Below are 24,608 nucleotides of genomic sequence, written 5' to 3' on the forward strand. Positions count from 1 at the left end.
GTGTGATCCTCAGCAGATGCAGAATTATTGTGTTAAACAGTCATCGTTTCAGTGTCTTAACCATAGAGACACTGTAGCCTCGACTGACCTTCATAAAGCCATAATGTATTTGTAATACAAGAAGAAGAATCATGTTCGTGAACACGGCATTAGTCGTTATTTCTTCATTGATTGGATTGCACGTCTCAGGTGAGGCTAAAAACAATATCGATATCGTGTGTTTGTTTTAATTCCTGCTGTAATAATGTCCTTATTTGCTATTGTAATGAGTGAACTGGGCGTTTATTTGGCAAATACATAATGTGAGTTTAATAATATGGGCAATGGGATCATTTGAAGAGGTAAATAAAATCAGTTTAATATAATTAAAATAAACAATTTAGATCATAGAACAAAGTGAAATATACGGACCTTTATTCGACAGGGAAATGTTTGTTTATTCAACATTTCTGGCCAGCGCTATAATGAATAATAATGCACCCATATACAGTCCTTTCTGACGCTTAGATCAGGTAGGCTACAGAGACATATTCATTTTTACAGCATGTTCATTATTAGGTTGTCTTGTGGCTGTGTATGCTCATACAGCATTACTGTAGTTGATATTGCATGTGGTTACACTTCATAATTACGGTTATGCTTCTTATAACAGGCTTAAATACATCTTCACTTATCAAGCACTTAATCGACATAACCATATTTGATCATTTGCAGTAATTATTTATTTAGTGCACTAAAAATTGTTGTAGAAACTATTTTCAAACAGAAATTGCTAGTAAATGTCACAGTTGCAAAGAAACGGCAAGGAACACAATGAATTAAAAGTGAAAATGTGAAGCGAAAATTTGTATAACATACTCTAATCATCAATGGGGAAATTTTTTTTTTTTTTTTTTACAGTGTGTTGACTTTGCTATCTTTTATCAAAATGTTCATCCATTTACATCATAGATAGATAGATGGATAGATAGTTTTACATCTATCTACAGTGGTGTGAAAAAGTGTTGGCCCCCTTCCTGTTTTTTTTTTTTTAAATTTTTTTTTTGCGTATTTGTCACACTTAAAAGATTCAGATCATCAAACAGATTTTAATATTACACAAAGATAATGCAAATAAATACAAAAATGCAGTTTTTAAATGAGTATTTATTTTATTAAGGGAAAAAAGCTGACCAAACCTGCCTGGCCCTACGTGAAAAAGTAATTGCCCCCTAAATCTAATAACTGGTTGTGCCACGCTTTGCAGCAACAACTGCAATCAAGTGTTTGCGATAACTGGCAATGAGTCTTTCACAGCGCTGTAAGAACCTTTATTTTTAAGAGTGAAGGTCATTTATTTCCTTTGGGTTCTCAGGTTTCTCATTTTCTTGGCTCCAAGTGGTTCAAGTTTTATGTTTGTATTGGACATCAATATCCATTCCCTTTATGCATGATCACTCAGTGTTTTACATTCTTACACTCAGATGCAGGGCCGTTTCTAGCCAATTTGATGCCCTAGGCGAAATCCCTATTGCCCCCGCCCCCAATTATATATATATATATATAATTATTTTCAGACACCAGTTGCTTGTCACATTCAAATTGGTTGTCATAGTAACGACACTAATTTGTGGAGATTCAGTGCATTGAGTTCCACAAATCTGATTGCATTATTTGTAAATTGACTGTCAAGATAAAGATTTTGCACAATGTAGTATCTGTAATATCATTGTGTTGCCACTAGATGCCTGTATAGCCCTATGTAACAATCCCTAGTGGCTAAGACAGTGCACATAATTATATGGGAATATTACATGACACGCTGATCCTTTAACAATGCATTGGGGCAAAAAAAGCACACCTTTTGGACAAATCTGCCACACATACTTGGACAAATCTGCCACAAAAGTGCCACAAATACTGCCTAAACAAAATACTGATTTTGTGCACTTTATTTACTGTACCAATATTTTAAACTGGCCTTTAAACTTAGCTTTATTGCATGGCAACAAAAAGTGTTACCTTGCCAAAGCACTGATCTAATGGCGTTGTTGAGCGCTCCAAATGCAAACTTTGCATGCAACAATCAGGCAGCAATTGACAGCACTCTGATCTAGTGGCATACAGGCATCGTCAGATTGACAGTACTCTAGCCCAATAATGTTGGGGGATCCAGTGGGGGCAGTCATATTTCAGGGTGACCGAATTTTGACTTATTGAAGTTGAGTTATTCTGCTATTTACTTTTTCCATGTACATATTTACTGTACAAAACAAGCCAACTGAAGTTTTGTTCAATATGCAAAAACAATATTATATAAAATGGACAATTGACATCCTGCATTGTAATCGGTCAGTAGACTATTCCAGTCATTATATAGTAACAACTATGATGTGAAACTCTGTTTGTCTATATTTCAGGAGGCATCTCTGTGGACGATGAAGTTTATCAGATTCCGCATTGGCGCATGGCTAATGGAATGACTGGCCCCGTGTACCAGCACATGGGTGTTCTCAGTCAGGAAAAGGCTTTAGAATTTAATAAGGAATTGCTCCAGGCGCAGTCTCGTGGACGGGTGGCTAAGCTGATGCCTGCAGTGTTTCTAGAATCCCATTTCCAGAGAACTCCACAGAGGCAATCAGATGTCAACTTCCTGCAAAATATTGACCATGTGGAGAACAAGCCTGTATCTGCCCACGATACGGTCACAATGGTGAGCACCTACACAACTTGTGATTTTTTTTTGTTGCTTTGAGATTGTAGTGAAAAAATGTAGAAGCCTGGGGTGTAGAGTTAATTGATAAAGAAAAAGGGTTGGATGAGATGACTGACATTTTTGCCAGCACAAATGTTTAAAGACGTATACACACGTTCATACATAGGCTATATCTATACATTTTAAAAAGATGTATTTTTTAGATATTTGTTTAATAAAACACTACGAAGTGGCCTACTATGAATGAAGGCCAGTAACACTAATGCATTTTTTTTTCAATTTCTAGTAGGAAAATCTCCATCACCTGCGGGCTTTCACATTGAGCAGCATTTTCTACACAGAGCCGTTGTTCACTGACAAGCTGCGCAAAACCACGTTCATTTTCACGCAATTTTTTTGCGCAGCTCGTCAGTGAACAACGGCTCTGTGTAGTAAATTCTGCTCAATGTGAAAGCCCGCAGGGGATGGAGATTTACCACTGATTACAGAACCGGCTTTCTGTCAAGATGCGCGTTAAATATCGCGTGCGATTTATCGTGCAGCCCTAAGTACAATCCTGACTTATGTGAAAGCCCGCAGGTGATGGAGATTTCCTGCTGATTACAGAACCGGCTTTACTGACAAGATGCGCATTAAATATTGCATGCGATTTATTGTGCAGCCCTAATTTCTAGGGATACAATTAATATTAAAATTAAAATTAGAGAAATGTACTACTCACAACTGTTACTTTGTCGCACATCCGTTGTTCGAACAACACTGGTTCAACATTATAGAATGTCATTATGCAGGTGGAGTAATAACGATTTGAAATCGAATTAATGTCGGATTTTTATGTGTCTGATGGCTACTTCGCTATATTTGTTCTCCATTTGCTTTGGCTCTCTCTGGGGTTCCCCAGAGCACATTCACACATGCACAATCTTCATAAATTACACTTTTATTCTTTCGACAAACAAATAGACGTAAAATGTATGGATTATGGAATGAAAGATATAGATTGTACTGGATGTTAGCTTGCTTTTGCTCAAGAGCATGATCTATTCAAGTCCACATGTAATACTAACAAGAAACTATGCTTTTAATCACAAGTCGACTTTGCAATGCAAAGACTGTTGTTTTCGATTGTTGCTAATGACGGAACTTGCATAGTTGCAACAATACTTTTGGGAAATGCATCTCTGGGTTTTTAGTTTGATTATAGCTGTCTTGCCATGAAAAGAGTCCACCATTGAGTCTCTGTGATTTGCTGGTCTCTATAGCTCTGGTCGCTATTTCAATGTAAGTCTTTGTTTTGTTTTGTTTTTTACCTGTTTTATTGTTCACCATTGTTCATCACTTAAGTCACAATGAAACTGAAGTAGCGACAGATGTTTTCTTCTGTATTGTGATGTGTCCAAGTGTGACAGATTATTGGAAATGAAATAATGCAATCATTTCAATAAAATAAATTGATCCGTTGTTTGTGGATTGGATTTTGAGCTGTGGGTGTCCTGCATTCGTCACCAGAGATAAGTCTGGTGTTTTGAATGATTTGAGGTGTTTTGTATGGTAATTTAGAGATATTAATAACAGTAATAGCTATACTTGCCTTAAGTTTGACATTGAGTCTGGCGATGAACATTTGGCAACTGTCTGTACATACCAGATTGAATGATGTGGATGTGTATTTGTCAGTATCACAGTGAGGAGAATGTGTTTTATGGTGGAGGAAGATGAACTCTCTCGCCCTCAAAGCCAATTACACTAATGCACCTGATGTGAGACCTCTGGAAGCTTCCCCACTCCCACAAGGCGTCCAAAAAAATCAATCATGGCTCGCATATATCACCACTTCAGCGCACAGCACTGCCTGTGAGAGTCACACATTTATATATTTATTTGCTTTAATGCCGGTGAAGCTTAATGTGCTCAGTACACAAAAGGTCATTGCAATTTGCCCGTCAAAATGAATGCAGGTTTGAGAGCTACTTCAGTGTGGGTGGTAATTAAAGTCAACATGAAATTCCGGGTTTTGTGTACTTTTGTTTATATTATAACATTAAAAAATCTCCATTTGGGATCCTGCACTCTCCTCATTGCTGAGTTCGCCAATCATTCTAGTTTACTTTTCCTGGTTTTATTGTACACGATTCATCAGTGCAAATTTATTCTAAAGAAAAAAACCTGTTCGTTTTCAACCACCAGTCATAGAGATACTTGAAATAAATCAGTTATGATTAATAAATTAAAGTCACACATTACAATATAGCTCCTGTTTTACATTTGACATGAAATGTAAAATAGGTTACAAACAGCGTTTTACAGCCTTTTTTATGCTTAACATTACATTTGCATAATCTAACATGGAGAAATAACAAAGAAAACCACAGAAGAAACATGACAGTATAAACACACACAAGACAAGACAAAGAACTGGGGCCGTTCATCGTATGTCGCTTATTACATCCGAGATGAAATGTCACATCCAAGATTATATCATCGTGCTAATCAGGATCTGGCTAATTCGGTTCTTCGAACGCAGCTGTTGTTGATGATTAGTATGGCTGGATTGAGTTATCTGAGATAATTGCGCATTCATGGGTTGGTTTAAAAGGGGTTATGTATCGATACTCGAAACCACGATCAGCAATGCAGCGATTGGCTGGCGGCAAGATAGCAACGTAATGTCATCATATAATTAAAAAAGACACCTGACGAAAAACTTCTGGACTTTTATAAGGAAACAGCCAAGCAAACAAAACTACATAAATGTTATAATAGATAAATGAAATGTGTTTTTATTTCATTTAAATTTTCTACATGATTCCCAATTATATATATTCACGATTTCTAATTGTTGTACAGGCTTTACATTTCTATTTCAATGTAGCAATTAGCAATTCATTTAATTTTATATTTGAGCAATGACAGCAACTCCGGGATGAGCTTCAAAGAACCAAATAATCCAAGATCATGCCAAATCGTCAACAATCATATCCAGTTAACTGAGTTAGCAACGTACGAAGAACGGGCCCCTGAACAGAATGAGGGCCAGATATACTAGAAACAATGAGGAATGTGGGATGTATTAATTTACTTATAGGTAAACACAGAAACAAACTAGAAATGGGAACAAAGGAAGCAGGGACTAAACACAGGAACAAGGAAGTAAATACAAACCAAAAGTCCTGGAAACACTTCTTTAAATTACTTTTTTCCACATCAATCTACACTCCATACACCATACTGACAAAGCAAAAACTGAATTGTCACAACTTCGTGAATTAAAAATAAAAACTGAAATAAGTACATTGCATAAGTATTAACTAAATATTTAGCTGAAGCACCTTAACAGCCTCAAGTCTTTTTTTTTGTTTGATGCGACAAGCTTTGCTCATCAGCATTTTGCAATTATCTGCCATTCTTCACCTCACCTGTTCACCTCTCAAGCTCTGTCAGGTTGGATGGGGGCAGATGCACATTTTCAGGTTTCTCCAGAAATATTTGATTGGGTTCAAGCCCAGGCTGTGGCTGGGCCACTCAAGGACATTCACACAGTTGTCTATAAGCCACTCTTGCTGTGTGGTTATGGTCATTGTCCTGTTGGAAGGTGAACCTTCTGCCCAGTCTGAGGTTCTGAATGCTCTGGACTGGGTTTTCATTAAGGCTATCTCTATATTTTGCTGCACTGAGCGTTTCTTCTCTAACAAGTCCCTGAGTCCCTGCTGCTGAAAAACAGCCCCACAGCATGAGGCTGCTACCAGCACACATTACTTTTGGGATGGTGATGAGCAGAGCTGGTTTCCTTCAAACATGATGCTTAGAATTGAGGTTCATCAGACCAGAGAATCTTGTTTCTCTGAGTCTGAGGGTCCTTTAGGTGCTTTTTTGTAAATTCCAAGTGTGTTTTCACGTGTCTTAACTGAAGAGAGGATTGAGTTTGGCCACACCACTATAAAGACTGGATTGGTGGAGTGTTGCAGCAATGTTTGTCCTTCTGTAGGTTTCTCCTATCTCCACATATGATCATGGAGCTCAACTAGAGTGACCATCAGGTTCTTGGTCACCATGCTAACCAAAGCCCTTCTCCATCAATTGCTCAGTTTGGCCAGGAGTCCTGGTTGTTTCAAACTTCTCCCATTAAGGGTAACAGAGACTACATGCTTCTGTGACCCTTCAATCAAGCAGAAATGTATTCTGAACTCTTTCACAGATGTGTGGCTTGATGCAAACCGGTTTCTGAGCTCTACAGGCAGTTCTTTTGACCTCAGAGCTTGTTTTTTTCTCTTATATGCATTATCAGCTGTTAGACCTTTTATTAAGACTTGTGTGCCTTTCCAAATCATACCCATTCAATTGAATTTGCCACAGGTTAACTTCACTTGAAGTGTAATAACATCTACAAGCAAAATGAATGCTCCTGAGCTAAATTTCAACTGTCCCAGATAAGGGTATGAATACTTATGCAATGGAATCATTTTAGTTTTTTATTTTTAATAAATTTGCAAATATGTTAAAAACCATTTTTTTCACTTGACCCTGTAACACTATCACTCTATTTTATTTTATATTATTCTATTCTATCTACTTTTCCTTTTATTTATTACAAAATAAAATGTGACCCTCTAACACTAGCGTTCTCCATTTACTTGTTTTTATTTATTATAAAAAATAATAACTTGACCCTCTAATACTCTCTCTGTTTCTATTCTATGTACGTTTCTTCATTTATTTTTTCATTTTCTTCATTTACTATGTATCATTTTCTTCATTCAGACCGAGAGCTCGCATGAAAACAAGAGGTGGGATTTATCACACGAACCAATCACATCTAATCATAACCGATCATATCCAATTATAGCGCGATGGAGGCATTGCCTCCTCTCACGTGACTTTCCCCCATTCATTCTCAATGAGCCTCCAGAAAAGGCATGGCACGCTAAGGGGTCTCTGTAGAAAGTCAATGGACCGAAGGGAGGCAAGCCTCCACTGTAACTTTACCTGCGGGTGTGGCTGTTGGACACTTATATATTGTTGCTCTTTGTTGGTTAGATTGCTCCTGTCGCTTTGGATAAAAGCATCTGCTAAACGATTAAATGTAAATGTAAATACATATAATTAAATGTTACAAGATATTTGAAACATTAGAACCAAAATAAATGATTGCGTAAAATATATTTTTGTTATTTTTCAAGAAAACCCAGAAATGAAAGTTCATACAACAGTTAAGCTGACTTGTTTATTTGTTTAATTGTAAAGGATATTCTTCATGCACCATTCTTCATGGTTTTAGGAGGAGAATGATGACATCGAGCTGTATGTGTCGTCTGTTGGAGCATCAGAACCTGTGGCTCATGAGGAAATGATCCGATTGCTCAACATCAACACCCTTCACCACAGCTCTGGGCCGCTTGCCACCACTGAGGCATCCACTGAGGTTTGTGTCTCAAGAACTCTAGGATGAAGTTACAGTCTGCTGTTAAACTGCAGAACGTAGAGTTGTAGCGTTGCATAGCAGTAGGTGACTAAAAATGGTAGCAGAGTAACAGTCCTGCCTCCTACATATATTGACCTTTTCTGGCAAACCTATCCGATTTGCATCAGTGGGCCGTAGTGAGAGCCATTGTCAGCTTGCACCATATTTTTGCTTCCTTTGGCCGCCGTAAGCAGTGTTATCTGAGTCTAATGTTTTTGAAATACATTTACATCCTGTAAAAAAGCGTAACAAAATATGAAATCTTTTTTAAATGCAAAAATACAAGGGATAATAATAATACAATACAGGAATAGTTCACCTAAAAATGACAATTCTGTCATCATTTTCATTCTAATTTAATTTTCTATTCACCTGAATGAATGAATGAATGAATGAATGATGTATTTGTATAGCGCTTTATTGTGTATTGCTGTGCAAAGCGCTTTACAATCATGTGGGGGGGGGGGAAAATATAAAAATGAAATCTAATATATTCTAGAAATATTAACAAAAACTAAAATAGTATATCAATTATACTAAAATAACACTGACACAAAGTTTACTTCTCATTTGGAGAAGCTGTTTTTTTTAATAAAAGGTATAATGGGAGGGGGGGGGCTCTATTCACCTGCACTTAAATGCATGCAAAGCAGGATTGTTATGGTTAATTAAAATAAAAAAAGAATAAAATAATTAAACATTAACTGAAATAATATATTTGAGTTATTTTCCAAGGCATAATTTCTCGTTTTTGTTTACTTTACCTTGAAGTACTAAAGAAACTAAAACTAAATGAACTAAAACTCATAAATACAAGTAATGAAAACTATAGACATTTAAAAACTAATAAAAATAACAAAAACACAACAAAATTGGAAAACTTTTAACTGAAAGTTTAAGTGAAAGCAGAAAATATAAAAATGAAATCTAATATATTCTAGAAATATTAACAAAAACTAAAATAGTATATCAATTATACTAAAATAACACTGACACAAAGTTTACTTCTCATTTGGAGAAGCTGTTTTTTTTAATAAAAGGTATAATGCATTTTAACACATGATAATGAATCATATAGCACATCCTCTTTGGTGCCGATGATGTTTTGTAATGAATTATTGTCTTTATTTAATGGAACTTACTCATATAAATTATTCATTATATAATTATTGTAGTGTTTTGTAGTGTAGTGTATTGTACAATTTTTTAGCTTTTTTTGCAGTATGATACAAGTGAATTTTTAAATACAATTATGTCATGTAGTCTCTTGATTAATAATAGTGAAATAACACGAAAGATAATGTTTCAAATATGATTAAACTGAATATAGCACATCACCTTACAAGACCCTGCTGTCAACTACCCAAGTACAGGTGCATTTGTGTTGCAGGACTTGTCATCCAGTGTGTGTGTGGGCAGATTTAGGGGTGGAGTCAGCTTCTGTCAAAGTCTTCCTTAAGATCGCACTTGTTGATCCTTGTATCACTTTTACTCAAGCACAGTATAAATGTATGTTAGGGCTCTCAAACTTCACGCCTGCACTGCAGATCAGATGAGGCTTGACATTGTTGGGTCTTCAGACTGTTGATGTTCTTTTCTGTCTGGCTTTGAGCAGAAGACTGTTTTCAAAGACCACCATGAGAAGAACAGCATTTGGGGTAAAGACGGCTTCTATGTGCTGGTTATCTGCCTCACAATATTCATCATCATCTTCACCTGTTTAATGGTACGTATCTCTCAGAGTCTTTTACCATATGCTTGATTTTCATAGTATATGATGCTATGTGGGAAGATACGACCCTCTAAAAGCATATCGGTGCCTGGTGTTGAGTTTGCATAAATGAAATACTTTTTATTAACTCGGGAAACCAAGTTCTCAAATATGTTTTGTTGATTTATCAATTGCTTCCGAAGTTTCTCCTAAAATTCCGTCATAGAAATACAAATAGATTCAAACGAGTAGATAGTTGTCATACAGTGAGATATTAACACGTGAAATGACAACTCTTGACAGAATTAGCTGAAAAATATTTTGTTTGTATTGAGTTCTCTGACTTCTGATGTGAGATTTCTGGAGTAATTCTCAGGCAAAACATCTGAGAAGTAGGAAACTTTGGTAAAGTCAAGTCACCTTTATTTATATAGGCTTTATGCAATACAAACCTTTCAAAGTAGCTTCACAGGAATAAAAACGGAACAATTGATGATGCATACGTCTTCAAATATGAGACAAATTCTGCTGTAAATCAGCTCTAAAATCTATTATTTCACTCACGTCAGTTCAGTGTTGGTTCAAATTCGGTTCGATAACTGTCTGTCCATTTACTCTCCATTTCATCTCAGTGCTGTCTTAGAGAAAGGAATAAGATATTAAAGATATCTCATTTATGATTTTGCTGTCCTACAGATTTTAATATTGAATATATATTTGCATGTACCAGTTCAAATATTTCCTGTATAATGCTTGCCTCAGCAGAAACCCTTGTGAAGTAAACACCAACGGTTATTAAGATTAAACCTCAGATCATTCAAGTCTGCACACACTGAAGACACTTGGGTTGTATTATACAGTGAGTAATTGTGAGAAAGACCCGAACAGATGCAGAGACACAGGATACGATACAGAAAGAGTCATTGCAAAACGGATGTATTGTGGCAGAGGAAGTCACATGGTTTCCTCTGGTGGTTCAGCACTTTAAAGGGATCAACGCTGCCATCTTGATCACACCTGACTCTGCCCTCTGATTGGTCGATGTTTGCTCTTAACGTTTAAGTCTGTCTCAAGTCCGGTAATGCCATCATAGAGCACCCTCACTCTCTGGCGCTGATGGACTGAAGAGCTTAAGGAATAAGTACCATGTAAAGCTGTGAGCCGCTCACAATGACAGGGACTGTTGAAGCATTATTAGCATTGTGATTCTGTAAATACAAGGACAGGATGGGTTAATGCCACGGACCACCAAATATAATGATCCTCTTGCAAGGGACACTGCTTAGCAAGGCAGTTATATGTTTTAATTTATATATTTATGAGATAAAATATGATAAAATATTTACTTTTTTTCCTAACCAGCATTAGAGTACTGCTAAATATGTAAAACTGAATAGAAACATAAAATTGAACATAAAAGAAAGAAAAGAAAGCAGAATGAAAAGTAATAATATCAAATTTGTTTTTTTTTTATATAATTTAATTGTATACACATAATGGCATGTACAAAATGCAAAATGCAAGTTTTTATGTTGCACAAGGCATGTGGTATTGTGTTTCTGATTGTTAAGCAACACTTTATAGTAATGCTCACTAATAAGTTATTAATACAAAACATTATTACATGGCTCGCTAGAATACTTGATACTGATTGGTCAAAAATTATAATAAATCATTCAAATATATGACATTTCGTGACATTTCTAACTATTTCAGTGTACATTAACAAGGAATCTGCATTAAATAGCAGTATTTATTAAGTGATATTAAGTTATTATTATAATATTATTAACTTTTTTTGGACTGATGCATGCAACACCCGCTGAGTGGCATTAAACAGCTTGAAAGATCAAATACATTTTTTAATATAACTCCGACTGGATTCGTCTGAAAGAAGAAAGTCATATACACCTAGGATGACTTGAGGGTGAGTAATTTATGGGCTAATTTTAATTTTTGGGTGAACTAACCCTTTAAATAAAAAGCGCCCATCCATAAAAACATGTCTCGCATGGCTCCAGGGGGGATGAACAAAGGCCTCCTGTAGCGAATTGATGCGTTTTTGTAAGAAAAATATCCATATTCAAAATGTAATAACCACTTTAATGTAGCTTGCGCCAACAGTTGTAAACGGAAGCAGCTCCGTTGACGTATGAGGTCGGCTTTGCGCATGTTCAGAAGTGACGAACGCGGAAGCGCAGGGGAAAGATCAAAACAAAACAACGGTCACTTATTAGAAGTACAAAACGAGGATTTGTAAAGAAGAATGTCGGAGGATTTCGATATATACACCAAGAGGAGACTGGTTTTCCTTTGCTAAAGTAAAGAAAACTTTGCTTCCTTTGATCCTGTAAACAAATGTTGAAGAGACTCACTGGCGCATGCGCAACGCTGAACTCATACGTCATCAGCCCGGAACTGCTTCTTTCTAAAACTGTTGGTGCAAGCTACATTAAAGTGATTATTACATTTTGAATATGGATATTTTTCTTACAAAAACGCATCGATTCGCTACAGGAGGCCTTTGTTCATCCCACAGAGTCGTGTGAGAAACTTTTTTTTATGGATGGGCGCTTTTTATTTAACTTCTTTTGGACTGAAGCATGCAACACCTGCTGAGTGCCATTAAACCGGTTGAAAGATCAAAGACAGTTTTTAATTTCCTTTGCTAAAGTAAGGAAACTTTGCTTCCTTTGATCCTGTTAACAAATGTTGGAGAGACTCATCGGCGCATGCGCAACGCTGAACTCATACGTCATCAGCTTCCGGAACTGTTGGCGCAAGCTACATTAAAGTGATTATTACATTTTGAATATGGATATTTTTCTTACAAAAACGCATCGATTCGCTACAGGAGGCCTTTGTTCACCCCCCGGAGCCGTGCAAGGCACTTTTTTTATGGATGGGTGCTTTTTATTTAACTTCTTTTGGACTGATGCATGCATTCGTCTGAAAGAAGAAAGTCATATACACCTAAGTGCTACTTTATGATGTAAGTAGGTGTCAATCATGAATCGTGAGACTTGTGAAAACTGCTTTTTGCCCCTGTAGAGCTACCACATGCATTCGCAAGTGTCATTACACAATCCAAAACCACATTAAGGGCCAATGACGAAAATGAATTGTTGTTTTACAAAGTTGAAGTTCATTCGTTTGAAGTCAGGCCTAAGGATGCACTGAAACCATACAACACGGCTCATTGCGATGAGATAGAGACCTCTTGTGGGAAACTTGGGAATTCCTGGATGCAGTTGTGAGCACATTCATTTTCAGGCCAGAAAAGCATGTTCATATAATTACTGATGCCGGAGCCCCCGCTGAGTGGCTTTTTATGGATGGGTGCTTTTTATTTAACTTCTTTTGGACTGATGCATGCATTCGTCTGAAAGAAGAAAGTCATATACACCTAAGTGCTACTTTATGATGTAAGTAGGTGTCAATCATGAATCGAGAGACTTGTGAAAACTGCTTTTTGCCCCTGTAGAGCTACCACATGCATTCGCAAGTGTCATTACACAATCCAAAACCACATTAAGGGCCAATGACGAAAATGAATTGTTGTTTTACAAAGTTGAAGTTCATTCGTTTGAAGTCAGGCCTAAGGATGCACTGAAACCATACAACACGGCTCATTGCGATGAGATAGAGACCTCTTGTGGGAAACTTGGGAATTCCTGGATGCAGTTGTGAGCACATTTATTTTCAGGCCAGAAAAGCATGTTCATATAATTACTGATCCAGTTGTGTTGTTAAAATAGATGTAAAAGGCTTTTCAGACTAGATACCCTGATTTTACATGGACTGGTTTCTTTGTAGACTACATACCTATGATAAAGAAGCTGACTTTGAATTATGTAGATTAAATTATGACCCTCAAAGCAATGTTGTATTAGTTTAAATCATGGACTGCATGTTTTTATGTGATGCAGAGTGTAGTGAAGATTATAATAGCTCATTTAATTTTTTAACAAGATTTGAAACTGACTGAAAGTGTTCAGTTTAAGAGACTGTCAATCAATTCATTAAATAAGTGGGTTTAGTAAATCTAGGTTTAGTCATTTTAAGTCAGAAAACTCCCAGTTAATTGTCATAATTTTCTGCAACTTCTTGTAAATAGTAAAAGCTGAGTAACTATTATTGTTGTATTATTATTTTAGTCATTGCCTTGTTTTACCTTAATAAAGCGACCATGTCTTGTACATGGAATGAATGATTTGCATGGGCATAAAATAAGACGGATAAGCAGTTGAATATGGTTAACAGCAGTAATGTGAGTAACAGCAATAAGACGGTTGAGGTTAGTGGAGAAACATTTAGAGGCATGTAGTGATGAGGAAGTATTGTGTAGTTCATGTAGTGCAAAGAAATGTGAGAGCTTAACAGTCAACTCTGCATTACAGGAAACTTTATCTACTGTATAAACAGGCTGACGTGAATCTGATAGAAGATTCATCTTGTTATATAATAAATATATATGTATATATATATATATATATATATATATATATTTTCCATTATTGTTTTTAAAAATATCTTTTTTTTATTCTTTTAAAAAGTGAAGTTCAAAAAATATATAGTTATTTTATATTTTCTTTGTAAATTATTAAACTTTATGTAAAAAAAAATGTGTCCCGCATTTTCATGTCACTACCGAAAGTGTATATTTTAGTTCACTGGCTGAGAGTGAAATTAACTACACCCCTACATTTATGATCAGGAAATATTTATGTGTCTCTCTCTCTCATAGCTACAGGGTGAGTAGATAGGCCCCATCATTTTGAGGTAAATGTGTTCAAAAGTCTGAAAAATCTGTGTAACTCTAAGGAACGTCACTACCGAACACCTTTTTTCTGCACTTTTTTGGGAGTTTTTCCATATCATTTAATTTTTATGTGTGTACAACTGTTCAGAACTGTGCTAGCTAACCATGTGCTGATTAGCATCTTTGAGATGCTATCAAAAGTATCTAAAATTGTCACTACCGAAACATTTGGCGAAGTTTTGGTAGACATCTTTGGTTTTTTGGGTGTTATCCCATAAAATTGTCATTACCGAAACAGTCACAACCAAAGCATGTCATCATTGTGACAAAAGGGAACACATAATACTTATATTTGGGGAAAATATTTTTTTTAGTACAGTTATGCATTTTTTTTGTATTTTAGTATGTTTTAGTAGTGTTTTAGAGAATGCTAGTAAAAATTCTGTAATGTGATCTCGATCACTACCAAAGCATTACTGTCACTACCGAAAATGTGCAGTCACATGGGATGTTTTGTCAAAAATAAAGTATACTGAATTATCAAGATGTTATGATAGTTTTATGAATCCTTAACTTAGAAATCAGTATGATAAACTTTTTGCCTTTTACAAAGAAAAATTGGATTCAAAATACAACAAATCTCATAAATTACACTTGAAATAGTGTTTTAGAGAATGCAAGTAAAAATTCTGTAATGTGATCTCGATCACTACCAAAGCATTACTGTCACTACCGAAAATGTGCAGTCACATGGGATGCTTTGTCAAAAATAAAGTATACTGAATTATCAAGATGTTATGATAGTTTTATGAATCCTTAACTTAGAAATCAGTATGATAAACTTTTTGCCTTTTACAAAAAAAATTTTGATTCAAAATACAACAAATCTCATAAATTACACTTGAAATATTGTTAAAATGTAATTGTGATTTATTTACCTCTGAAAAATTTAACAAAATAGCAAAAAAATATATATGTATACAATGTAGATATCAAAATATTTATAGGTAGCAAAATCTTAATAGGTCAATATACTGTAACCCTTCTAATTAAATTCTTATTACTGTGTTTCGGTAGTGACAAACTTGGGAAGAGGACAAATATTCCAAAACTTTCTGAAATGAGAATTAACTGCGCAAATTACTAGAAATGTGTACTTTAGAAATTATACAATTTGCATACATACAATACATTTTTAGAAAAAGACGTTTTTAACCAATTCTGAAGAATGGCCCATATACAAAGTTTCTTGTATGCATATATATATAAAATATTTGTTATAAAATATTTTAATGTATTTAAAATAATCAATCATTTAATTGATCAAAAATGCAGTAGATCCTGCCAAAAACAAATATTGTGAAATATTATTAGAATTTAAAAAATAGCTAAATATTCTATTTTAATATATTTGAAAATGTCATTTATTCCTGTGATGGTAAAAGTGAATTTTCAGCAGCCATTATTACGGTCTTCAGTGTCACATGATCCTTCAGAGATTATGCTAATATGCTGATTTGGTTCCCAGTTATTATTGGTGCTGAATTATTAATAAAGGTTCTAATTATTATCCATGTTAAAACAGTTTTTGCTGCTTAATATTTATGTGGAAACCAAGATTTTCTTTTCTTCCCCCCCCCAAATCTTAGATTCTATTTTAACCCAATTATTGTAGACCATTAAGATTTTTAACATTAATTATGAGAATTAAGCATATTTCCCCCAAATTCTTATTATTCATGGGATTTATAAAAATTATTTGATCATTTTCTATATGTAAAATATAATTTATTTTCAGTTATAGGATGACTTAACCTAAGATTGAACCTAAAACTAGCTGTGAGTAATAGATTGTTAGAAAGTAATATTTCCTTTCCTCAGGTGCTTTACCGACTAAAGGAGAAGGAATTCTTGGATCATCAGCTTAAAGACCCATCCCCGCCCAGGCGGGACGTGCAGCTGGCACCCATCCCTGTTCATGGTGCTCAGCCCCCTCTGACCCTCAAGAACAGTATGGTCCAGGCCAACCAGACGTCCAAACCCAGTGCCACCCATTCTACCAGCAGCACAAGCGCCCCGTCTTGTAACATCAGCATCCATCAGACTCATTCCAGCGTGACAACGTCAGAGCCGCAGTGCCCACCCAGCCACCCTGTGGCTGAGCTCAAACCCACTGTGTCCTCCACACATTCACCCTTTAGGATGAAACCTGTTGCAGGCCTGCTGGAGCGGTAAGACTTCATTTGTGCATGATAGACTTTTGATTTAAAGGAATTATGCCATTTTTAGAAGATGCAATATACGTTGTTCAGAAACAGTGCTGACTGATACATAGAGAATAACTCCCAAGCTCAAACAGCAACATTTCACACTAAAGGAAGTTAAAAGCGTAAAAAGCATAATAGGACCCCTTTAAAGGAATAGTTAATTAAAAAATAGTAATGTCATTATTAAGCACTCTCACAGTTGCAAATTCACATGCTGTTATTTTTATGTAAACTCCTTTTATAAAGGAGACTTTTAGAAGAATCTGCTTTTGTCAAGGCGACATTGCGAGAGGTTTAATTCGGTTTTTGCCAAACATCATTGATTCTTGTGTGGCATAACTGCACGCAAATGTGCAGAATGGAATACGAGTCTTTAGAGATCTTGGCTTATCAAGCAACTAGATTTTAATGGCATAACCAAGCCAAATACACTCTATGACAGGGGTTTTCAACTCTGGCCTTCGAAATCCACTTTCCTGCAGAGTTTAGCTCCAACCATAATCAAACTTGCCTGCCTGTAACTCTCTAATAATCCTGAAGACCTTGTTTGATCAGGGTTAGAGCTAAACTCTGCAGGAAAATGGATCTCGAGGGCCAGAAATGAGAAACCCGTCTCTATGACTTCATTTTCCATCATAAAATGGTTCTGTTCAGCCAATTCATCTTCAGAGCACCCCCACAAAAATGTATGAAATTCAAGTTGATTAGTCAAACTGTTCTCAAATAATGCGTGATTGAATGTGACTTTCAGTGCTTCAAAATCTCCATAGTGCTTGGTATCAGAATTTCCACTGAATAGCATTTAATTGTATGTCATTTCACTTTGAGCTAAGTGTTTATCTTTTTTATTACCATGTCAGTGTCACAGAAAGGCAGCATTGTCGAGTATATTCAGCAACAAGCTTAACGATAGGTGCTGATAGGCACTGCTTTCAAATCCTATACCCATTTTTGTGCATGCTCTTTGAAGTGTGTCGAATGTTCATAATCACAGACATGTCTGTTGAGCATGTGAACACAATGGCCAATCAGAGGTGTTTAAGTCAGTATCAATGAATCAATACAAGTTTTGTATGCTTACAAAGTATAAACACAGTGTAACTAAGAGATTTATTTTTAGACAGCTGTTTTGATTATGATAGGAGTTTTTAATATGGTACAGAGAACCATGAAACTTGTACTGGTTTACGTAAGATTCTTATTGGTATTGGTACCGACTACTACAATACTGCTACATTTACATGCAACCAAATAATTAGTAAATAATCAGATTGATTGCTCAATTGGACTAAAAAGCGTTCACGTAAACCCATTGGTCAATCCAACCAAACTCGATCAGAATGACATTTCGACCCAATTGAAAGGGGTGGTGTATATGTTTGTATGTATGTGTATTTTTATTTAAATCGTACGAACTGGTCAGTAAAAGAGACTGATTATTTGTCACTTATTTTCCTACAATTTTTATCAGTCTGCACTTAAGTTAATATTTTCATATGATTTTCTGTCCATTTAGATACTCTCTAGAATCTGAAGCTCCCCACCCTCTACTACACTATAAATAACGCTAAAGCTACGCACTGTTAACCTTGCTGTAATTTCCGGGGTAAATAACTGTAAAACAGCCAGTGTTTTGCTGTAATATCAGGGAACAGTATTTTACTGTAAAAAAAAACCTGTCAAGTTCTAACAGTGCAGCTGAGATTGTTCGATTTTTCACACATTAACTGTATTCTATATGGTGAAAGGAACATTGTGCACTCAATATTGCCAAAACGCAGTCCGTTTGACAGAAATAGAGACTGTCTGTGCAGCTAAGTTTAGTCCTGTTTTCTAGATCTGTGACACAATCCTGTATTGGAAACTTTTATTATGGTGTACTGTTGACCAAAAAAATCTCAAGAATTCTCAGCTTCTCAATTTGAATATTGTAATATAGGCATTAAACACAGGTAAACTCATTTTAAGTTCACTTAAAGTGTGTCGAATGTTCATAATCACAGACATGTCTGTTGAGCATGTGAACACAATGGCCAATCAGAGGTGTTTAAGTCAGTATCAATGAATCAATACAAGTTTTGTATACTTACAAAGTATAAACACAGTGTAACTAAGAGATTTATTTTTAGACAGCTGTTTTGATTATGATAGGAGTTTTTAATATGGTACAGAGAACCATGAAACTTTTACTGGTTTATGTAAGATTCTTATTGGTATTGGTACCGACTACTACAATACTGCTACATTTACATGCAACCAAATAATTAGTAAATAATCAGATTGATTGCTCAATTGGACTAAAAAGCGTTCACGTAAACCCATTGGTCAATCCAACCAAACTCGATCAGAATGACATTTCGACCCAATTGAAAGGGGTGGTGTATATGTTTGTATGTATGTGTATTTTTATTTAAATCGTACGAACTGGTCAGTAAAAGAGACTGATTATTTGTCACTTATTTTCCTACAATTTTTATCAGTCTGCACTTAAGTTAATATTTTCATATGATTTTCTGTCCATTTAGATACTCTCTAGAATCTGAAGCTCCCCACCCTCTACTACACTATAAATAACGCTAAAGCTACGCACTGTTAACCTTGCTGTAATTTCCGGGGTAAATAACTGTAAAACAGCCAGTGTTTTGCTGTAATATCAGGGAACAGTATTTTACTGTAAAAAAAAACCTGTCAAGTTCTAACAGTGCAGCTGAGATTGTTCGATTTTTCACACATTAACTGTATTCTATATGGTGAAAGGAACATTGTGCACTCAATATTGCCAAAACGCAGTCCGTTTGACAGAAATAGAGACTGTCTGTGCAGCTAAGTTTAGTCCTGTTTTCTAGATCTGTGACACAATCCTGTATTGGAAACTTTTATTATGGTGTACTGTTGACCAAAAAAATCTCAAGAATTCTCAGCTTCTCAATTTGAATATTGTAATATAGGCATTAAACACAGGTAAACTCATTTTAAGTTCACTTAGTCATCACAGAATGTGTCAGTTAAAATAAAATTTAAAAAGCTAAGGGTTTAGGGGTAAGTGAGTGAACTATTCCATTGCAGTATATTAACAGCAGTATATTTCTCAGGGATCCCTCATAACTATATGGACCATTGTTAAGTAGCTCCCCTTAAAATAACGTGACGCTTCCTTAAGTAACACTGTTGAAGTAAGCGCTGTTAAGTAATGTCTCTGTAAGAGTATGTTAGATCCATCAAAACCCTGTTTTTTTTTTATTCTACCAATCTTTTTTTTATGAACACTTGAACATATATTAATTATTACATTTGAATCAGCCAGTTAGTTTAAATCAGTTTAAATTTTGGGGTTCACTGATTCTACTGGCATCATACATTGTCTAACGGTGTAACAAAAATCACATTCTGAACAGTTTTTACTGTACCAATCTTGTTTTTCTGAACACTTGAACTTCCCATGTGGGATAATACACATATTATATTGCACCATGGTGCCATTTATCAGCCACAATAGAGGGTGCATATTTTCTTGCACTATTTAGTTTGTCCAGAAGGATGTCACTGTATTATGGCCTGATTTTGTTGTGTTTTAGCGTTAATTTTTTTTTGCTGTGTTGAAAATGTTTGCTTTTTAAATTTCATTGTGTTGTGTATAATGATGAACTGAATAGAAAGCTACAGAAATGTTCACAAAATGCTCATTTAATTTCAGATCCACATTCCAGGGTTATTCTGAAGACTAAGAACTCAAACGACCTGCTCAGCAGTTACATTAATGCCAACTACATTCGAGTAAGTTCAATTTTCTGTGCCTCACAATTTCTTCAATAGCCCACGACAAAGAGCCACTTAATGTCCTTCAAGAGATAACTTAACTTAAATCTACTACCATCAGAGCTTGTAAAGTGAAACATTATAACAGGAGAGTTTAGTTTGATCTCAGAATTATCCAAGAGAGTCTTGCTGATCTAAATTGGCTCTGCTGGTGCTTTATACTTACAGTTATGCTCTATTATGTCATGAAATCTGTTTAAGTTCAGCACTTCTTCTCTTCAGGGCTATCTTAGAGATGAGAGAGCCTTCATTGCCACTCAAGGTCCAATCATCAACACTGTGAACGACTTCTGGCAAATGGTTTGGCAAGAGGACTGCCCTGTCATCGTCATGATTACTAAACTGAAAGAGAAAAATGAAGTAATTTTTTATAAAAATCTCTATCATTTTCTTAGTGTAACTAAATAGACTGTGCAAAGATTTGTTTGACTTTTTCAGAAATGTGTTCTGTACTGGCCTGAGAAGAGGGGGATCTATGGAAGGGTGGAGGTCTTTGTTAATAATGTGAAGGAATGTGACCACTATATAATCCGCACCCTTATACTAAAGGTATTTGCATTATAAGATAAACACTCTATGGAAGAATGACTGAAAAATAGCAATGCTGTAATCTGAGTATGTGGCAAGTTTTGCTCAAGGATGCAGTATTTATTTGCCTAAAGGAAGGTTGCTATTCATTGATAATCTTTGTCTTGTGAATTATTTCTTTTAGCATACATGTATATTTATTCATTTTGGCAGACACTTTTATCCAAAGTGACTAATACAAGTGGAAGCGGTTAATCCAAGAGAAATATAAGTGTCAGATACTCTAATGGAGCATATGTTTTTGTACCCTCAGCAAGGAGGACAGAGTCGTAAAGTACAGCACTACTGGTATACTTCATGGCCAGACCATAAGACCCCAGAGAGCGCAGGAACCCTGCTGCAGTTAGTGAATGATGTTGAGGAGGACAGGAGGGGCTTTACATCCGGTGGGCCAGTTATTGTACATTGCAGGTACAGAAGCTTACCAGCAAAACATTACAAAGTGTCTACCGGTTAACACATTTCTACTGTTGCACAGTATACACAGTATCGCCTGTTTTATATAGTAAAAAAAAACTGGTAATACTTTAGTTAAGGGACCAATTCTCACTATTAACTAATTGCTTATTAGTATTCATATTACTAGTATATTGGCTGTTTATTAGAACTTATAAAGCATATATTAATGCCTTATTCTGCATGACCATCTTTTAGGTCGCTGAATCCCACCAAATACCTAAACTTAACAACTACCTAACTAACTATTCATTTAGGAGTTTATTGAGGCAAACGCTGTAATTAGTTAATAGTACAAATTGGTCCCCAAACTAAAGTGTGACCAAAGAAACAGTCATAATTCAGTTACAATACATACATAAAAGCAATTATAAACCATTTAACTTGAACTTTTGTAGTGCTGGAATTGGTCGGACAGGGTGTTTCATTGCTACAACAATCGGCTGTCGTCAGTTGGAGCTGGAGGGAGTTGTGGATGTGCTGCGAATTGTGTGCCAACTTAGAACAGACAGGTACAACTGGTTCACTCTTTTGATATAAAGAAAATGCAAATGCTTGAAACGAACTACTTAAGGTACTAGGATAGTTCACCCAGAAATCACCCCGAACAAATGAGCACACACTAGGCAACCAAGCCACAGAGATTAAGAAGTCAAATTTAAAAAGCAAGTACCCCCACAAGACCATGGCTAAGGCTCAAGTGCACAGATACATGCATGTACTGTACAGGGCTCGACAGTGCAAGCATTTCACCCACATTTGCGACTAAATGCAGAAATGTAATGCCATACAAAAATCTTGAATGGTATAACAAAAGTCCAACAGGAATAATCCAATAGCAACATTTTCAACATATTCCAACATGTTAATTTACTTTTGGAAAAAAGGATTTTGCAGACCATAGACTATATAAAAACATGGACGTAGTGTCCGTGACGTCACCCGTAGGTTTCCGAAGAGGGTTTTTGAAGCCTAAAGTAGGCGGAGCCGGCCGTCGCCATCTTGGCAGCGGCAATCCACCTGTCACTAAAGTGGCCATGCCCTTAATTATGCAGAACTTAATATAATTTAAACGGATGAGTTATAAAAAAATTCACACCCCTCACAGTTGCCATGAAGGGCAAAATTAGCTATATAGACCAAAATAATTTTTTGAACCAGGCTGTAAACATGTTTTTTGTCTGCTGTAAAGTTGGGCATTTAATAACCATAACATGGGGAGTCTATGGGATGGACTCCCTTTTGCAGCCAGCCTCTAGCTGCCAGTTGAAGAATTAAAGTTTAAGTCACTTCCGTGTTGGTTTCACGAGAGAGAGCGGGAGGTTGCCGCTTGTTGCAGACTTTGGACCTGAATAAGTAAATGATGTGCATGTAAACTCGATCATGATGTGTGATTTCCAGAAAGATTAAAAGGCTACATAAAATGATATTTAACATCAAATCTGTAGATTCACTGCTTTGGAAGAAAATCCCATAAAACACCTTTTTCTTTCAGTAGCTAAAACAACAACAAAAAAAGCAAAAAATGTAATAAGATTTTCATAAAATTGCGTCTTTTATTGTGATTGTGGCAAGGCTTGACTGTAATCATGTGGTGTCTTTTTCCACAGGGGCGGTATGATCCAGACTGAGGAACAGTATGAATTTGTGCATCATGCCTTGAACCTCTATGAAAGCCGCCTTCGTGAGGAGCCTGCACAATGAATAGCTGGAGGAGCGTAATTTTTCATGCCAAGAGATCTGCTATTGCCATGAGGTTTCTGATTCAGGAGAGAAGGTGGCAGATAATGTTTGTGAAGATGGATCTTTGTGGAGTTTTGTTATGTGCGTGTCAAGGCAAGGGTTGCACACATCACACCACGCCGTTGTTGCCGGCAAATGTATTTTTTGTCATAACTTTTCAAGGCCACTAGTGTTATCAAAATGTCATTGTACAAGGTCTAGTTCCACTAAACAATGTTTTTTTTTTTTTAAAACAGTACACAGCATAAAGACCTTTATATCTTATCTGAATGTAGGTTTTAAAACATCAACTGGGCATTTTAAAATACTGAATTGTCTTCATGATGAGGTATTAAAGTTCTGTATATGATAGTATGATCATCAGATGTTTCATTAGAATACATATTCATTTTTCACTTTTGTACTTATTGGTTAACCGTTTGTAAGCAAATTTTTTTTTCTGCCGATGCAGAACACAATTTTAAAATATTCAGACTGTTTTTCCTATGTTGCTGCTGCTCAAGCTACAGCGCTGCAAAATAAATGTTTTGTTTGAGCTGCAGATTGCAGTATGAATTGAATGTCAGGAGAGCGAAAGGACTGGATGCCTCAGAATTTCTATTGCGTTGTCCTTGCTGAATGCACATAACGACAAACCAACAGCAAACCCTGAACAAATGACTATTATGAGTGGATTCCTTTAAATAACTAACTAACACATATAGGAATTCATGATCATTTGAATTGTTGTAGAGACTCACTAAATCTGTCACTGATTCTTCAGTGGATCCTAAATCATTAAGTGAATTAAAAAAGAGAATCGGAGAAAAAACAATAAACAAAATGAATGAATATTCGGTCAAGATTCATGACAGCTATGAAACCAAAATAAATAAAACAACATCTAACACATTTGGGAGCAATTATGTAATTATAGAACGTATCTCAAATTTAGGAGATTTTTACTTGTGTGTGGAGGTAATATACTTATTAAATATTAAATATTAATAATAATGCATACAGTTTTAGTGTGAATCATGTTCATGTATCCTAGGACCACAAGGGTTTAGCTGCTAATACTGCAATTGTTTATGGCTTTAGGAATTAAATATGTTGTATGAAAGTGAAAATAT

General features: G+C 35.7%; 1 protein-coding gene across 1 annotated transcript; it reads left to right on the forward strand.

The window, feature by feature from the left end:
• Window positions 1-23,720, forward strand: LOC107562137 (receptor-type tyrosine-protein phosphatase R-like). Its single transcript, XM_016246715.1, has 12 exons — window positions 1-189; window positions 2,400-2,692; window positions 7,971-8,114; window positions 9,769-9,879; window positions 16,508-16,857; window positions 19,740-19,756; window positions 20,588-20,667; window positions 20,932-21,069; window positions 21,148-21,258; window positions 21,551-21,708; window positions 22,152-22,265; window positions 23,364-23,720. The coding sequence occupies exons 1-12, from the start codon at window positions 132-134 to the stop codon at window positions 23,455-23,457; spliced, it is 1,668 nt and encodes a 555-aa protein (XP_016102201.1). The 5' UTR covers window positions 1-131; the 3' UTR covers window positions 23,458-23,720.
• Window positions 23,721-24,608: the final 888 nt, after the last annotated feature.

The sequence above is a fragment of the Sinocyclocheilus grahami genome, unplaced genomic scaffold (assembly GCF_001515645.1).
Source record: "Sinocyclocheilus grahami isolate Dianchi unplaced genomic scaffold, SAMN03320097.WGS_v1.1 scaffold809.1, whole genome shotgun sequence".
NCBI classification, from domain to species: Eukaryota; Metazoa; Chordata; class Actinopteri; order Cypriniformes; family Cyprinidae; genus Sinocyclocheilus; species Sinocyclocheilus grahami.

Excerpts from the sequence above, each read along its gene's own strand:
- LOC107562137 (XM_016246715.1), top strand. The coding sequence starts at position 132 with ATGTTCGTGAACACGGCATTAGTCGTTATTTCTTCATTGATTGGATTG. Across the intron at positions 8,115-9,768 it reads CCACTGAGGCATCCACTGAG|AAGACTGTTTTCAAAGACCA; the intron begins GTTTGTGTCTCA and ends GGCTTTGAGCAG. Across the intron at positions 21,070-21,147 it reads AACTGAAAGAGAAAAATGAA|AAATGTGTTCTGTACTGGCC; the intron begins GTAATTTTTTAT and ends TGACTTTTTCAG.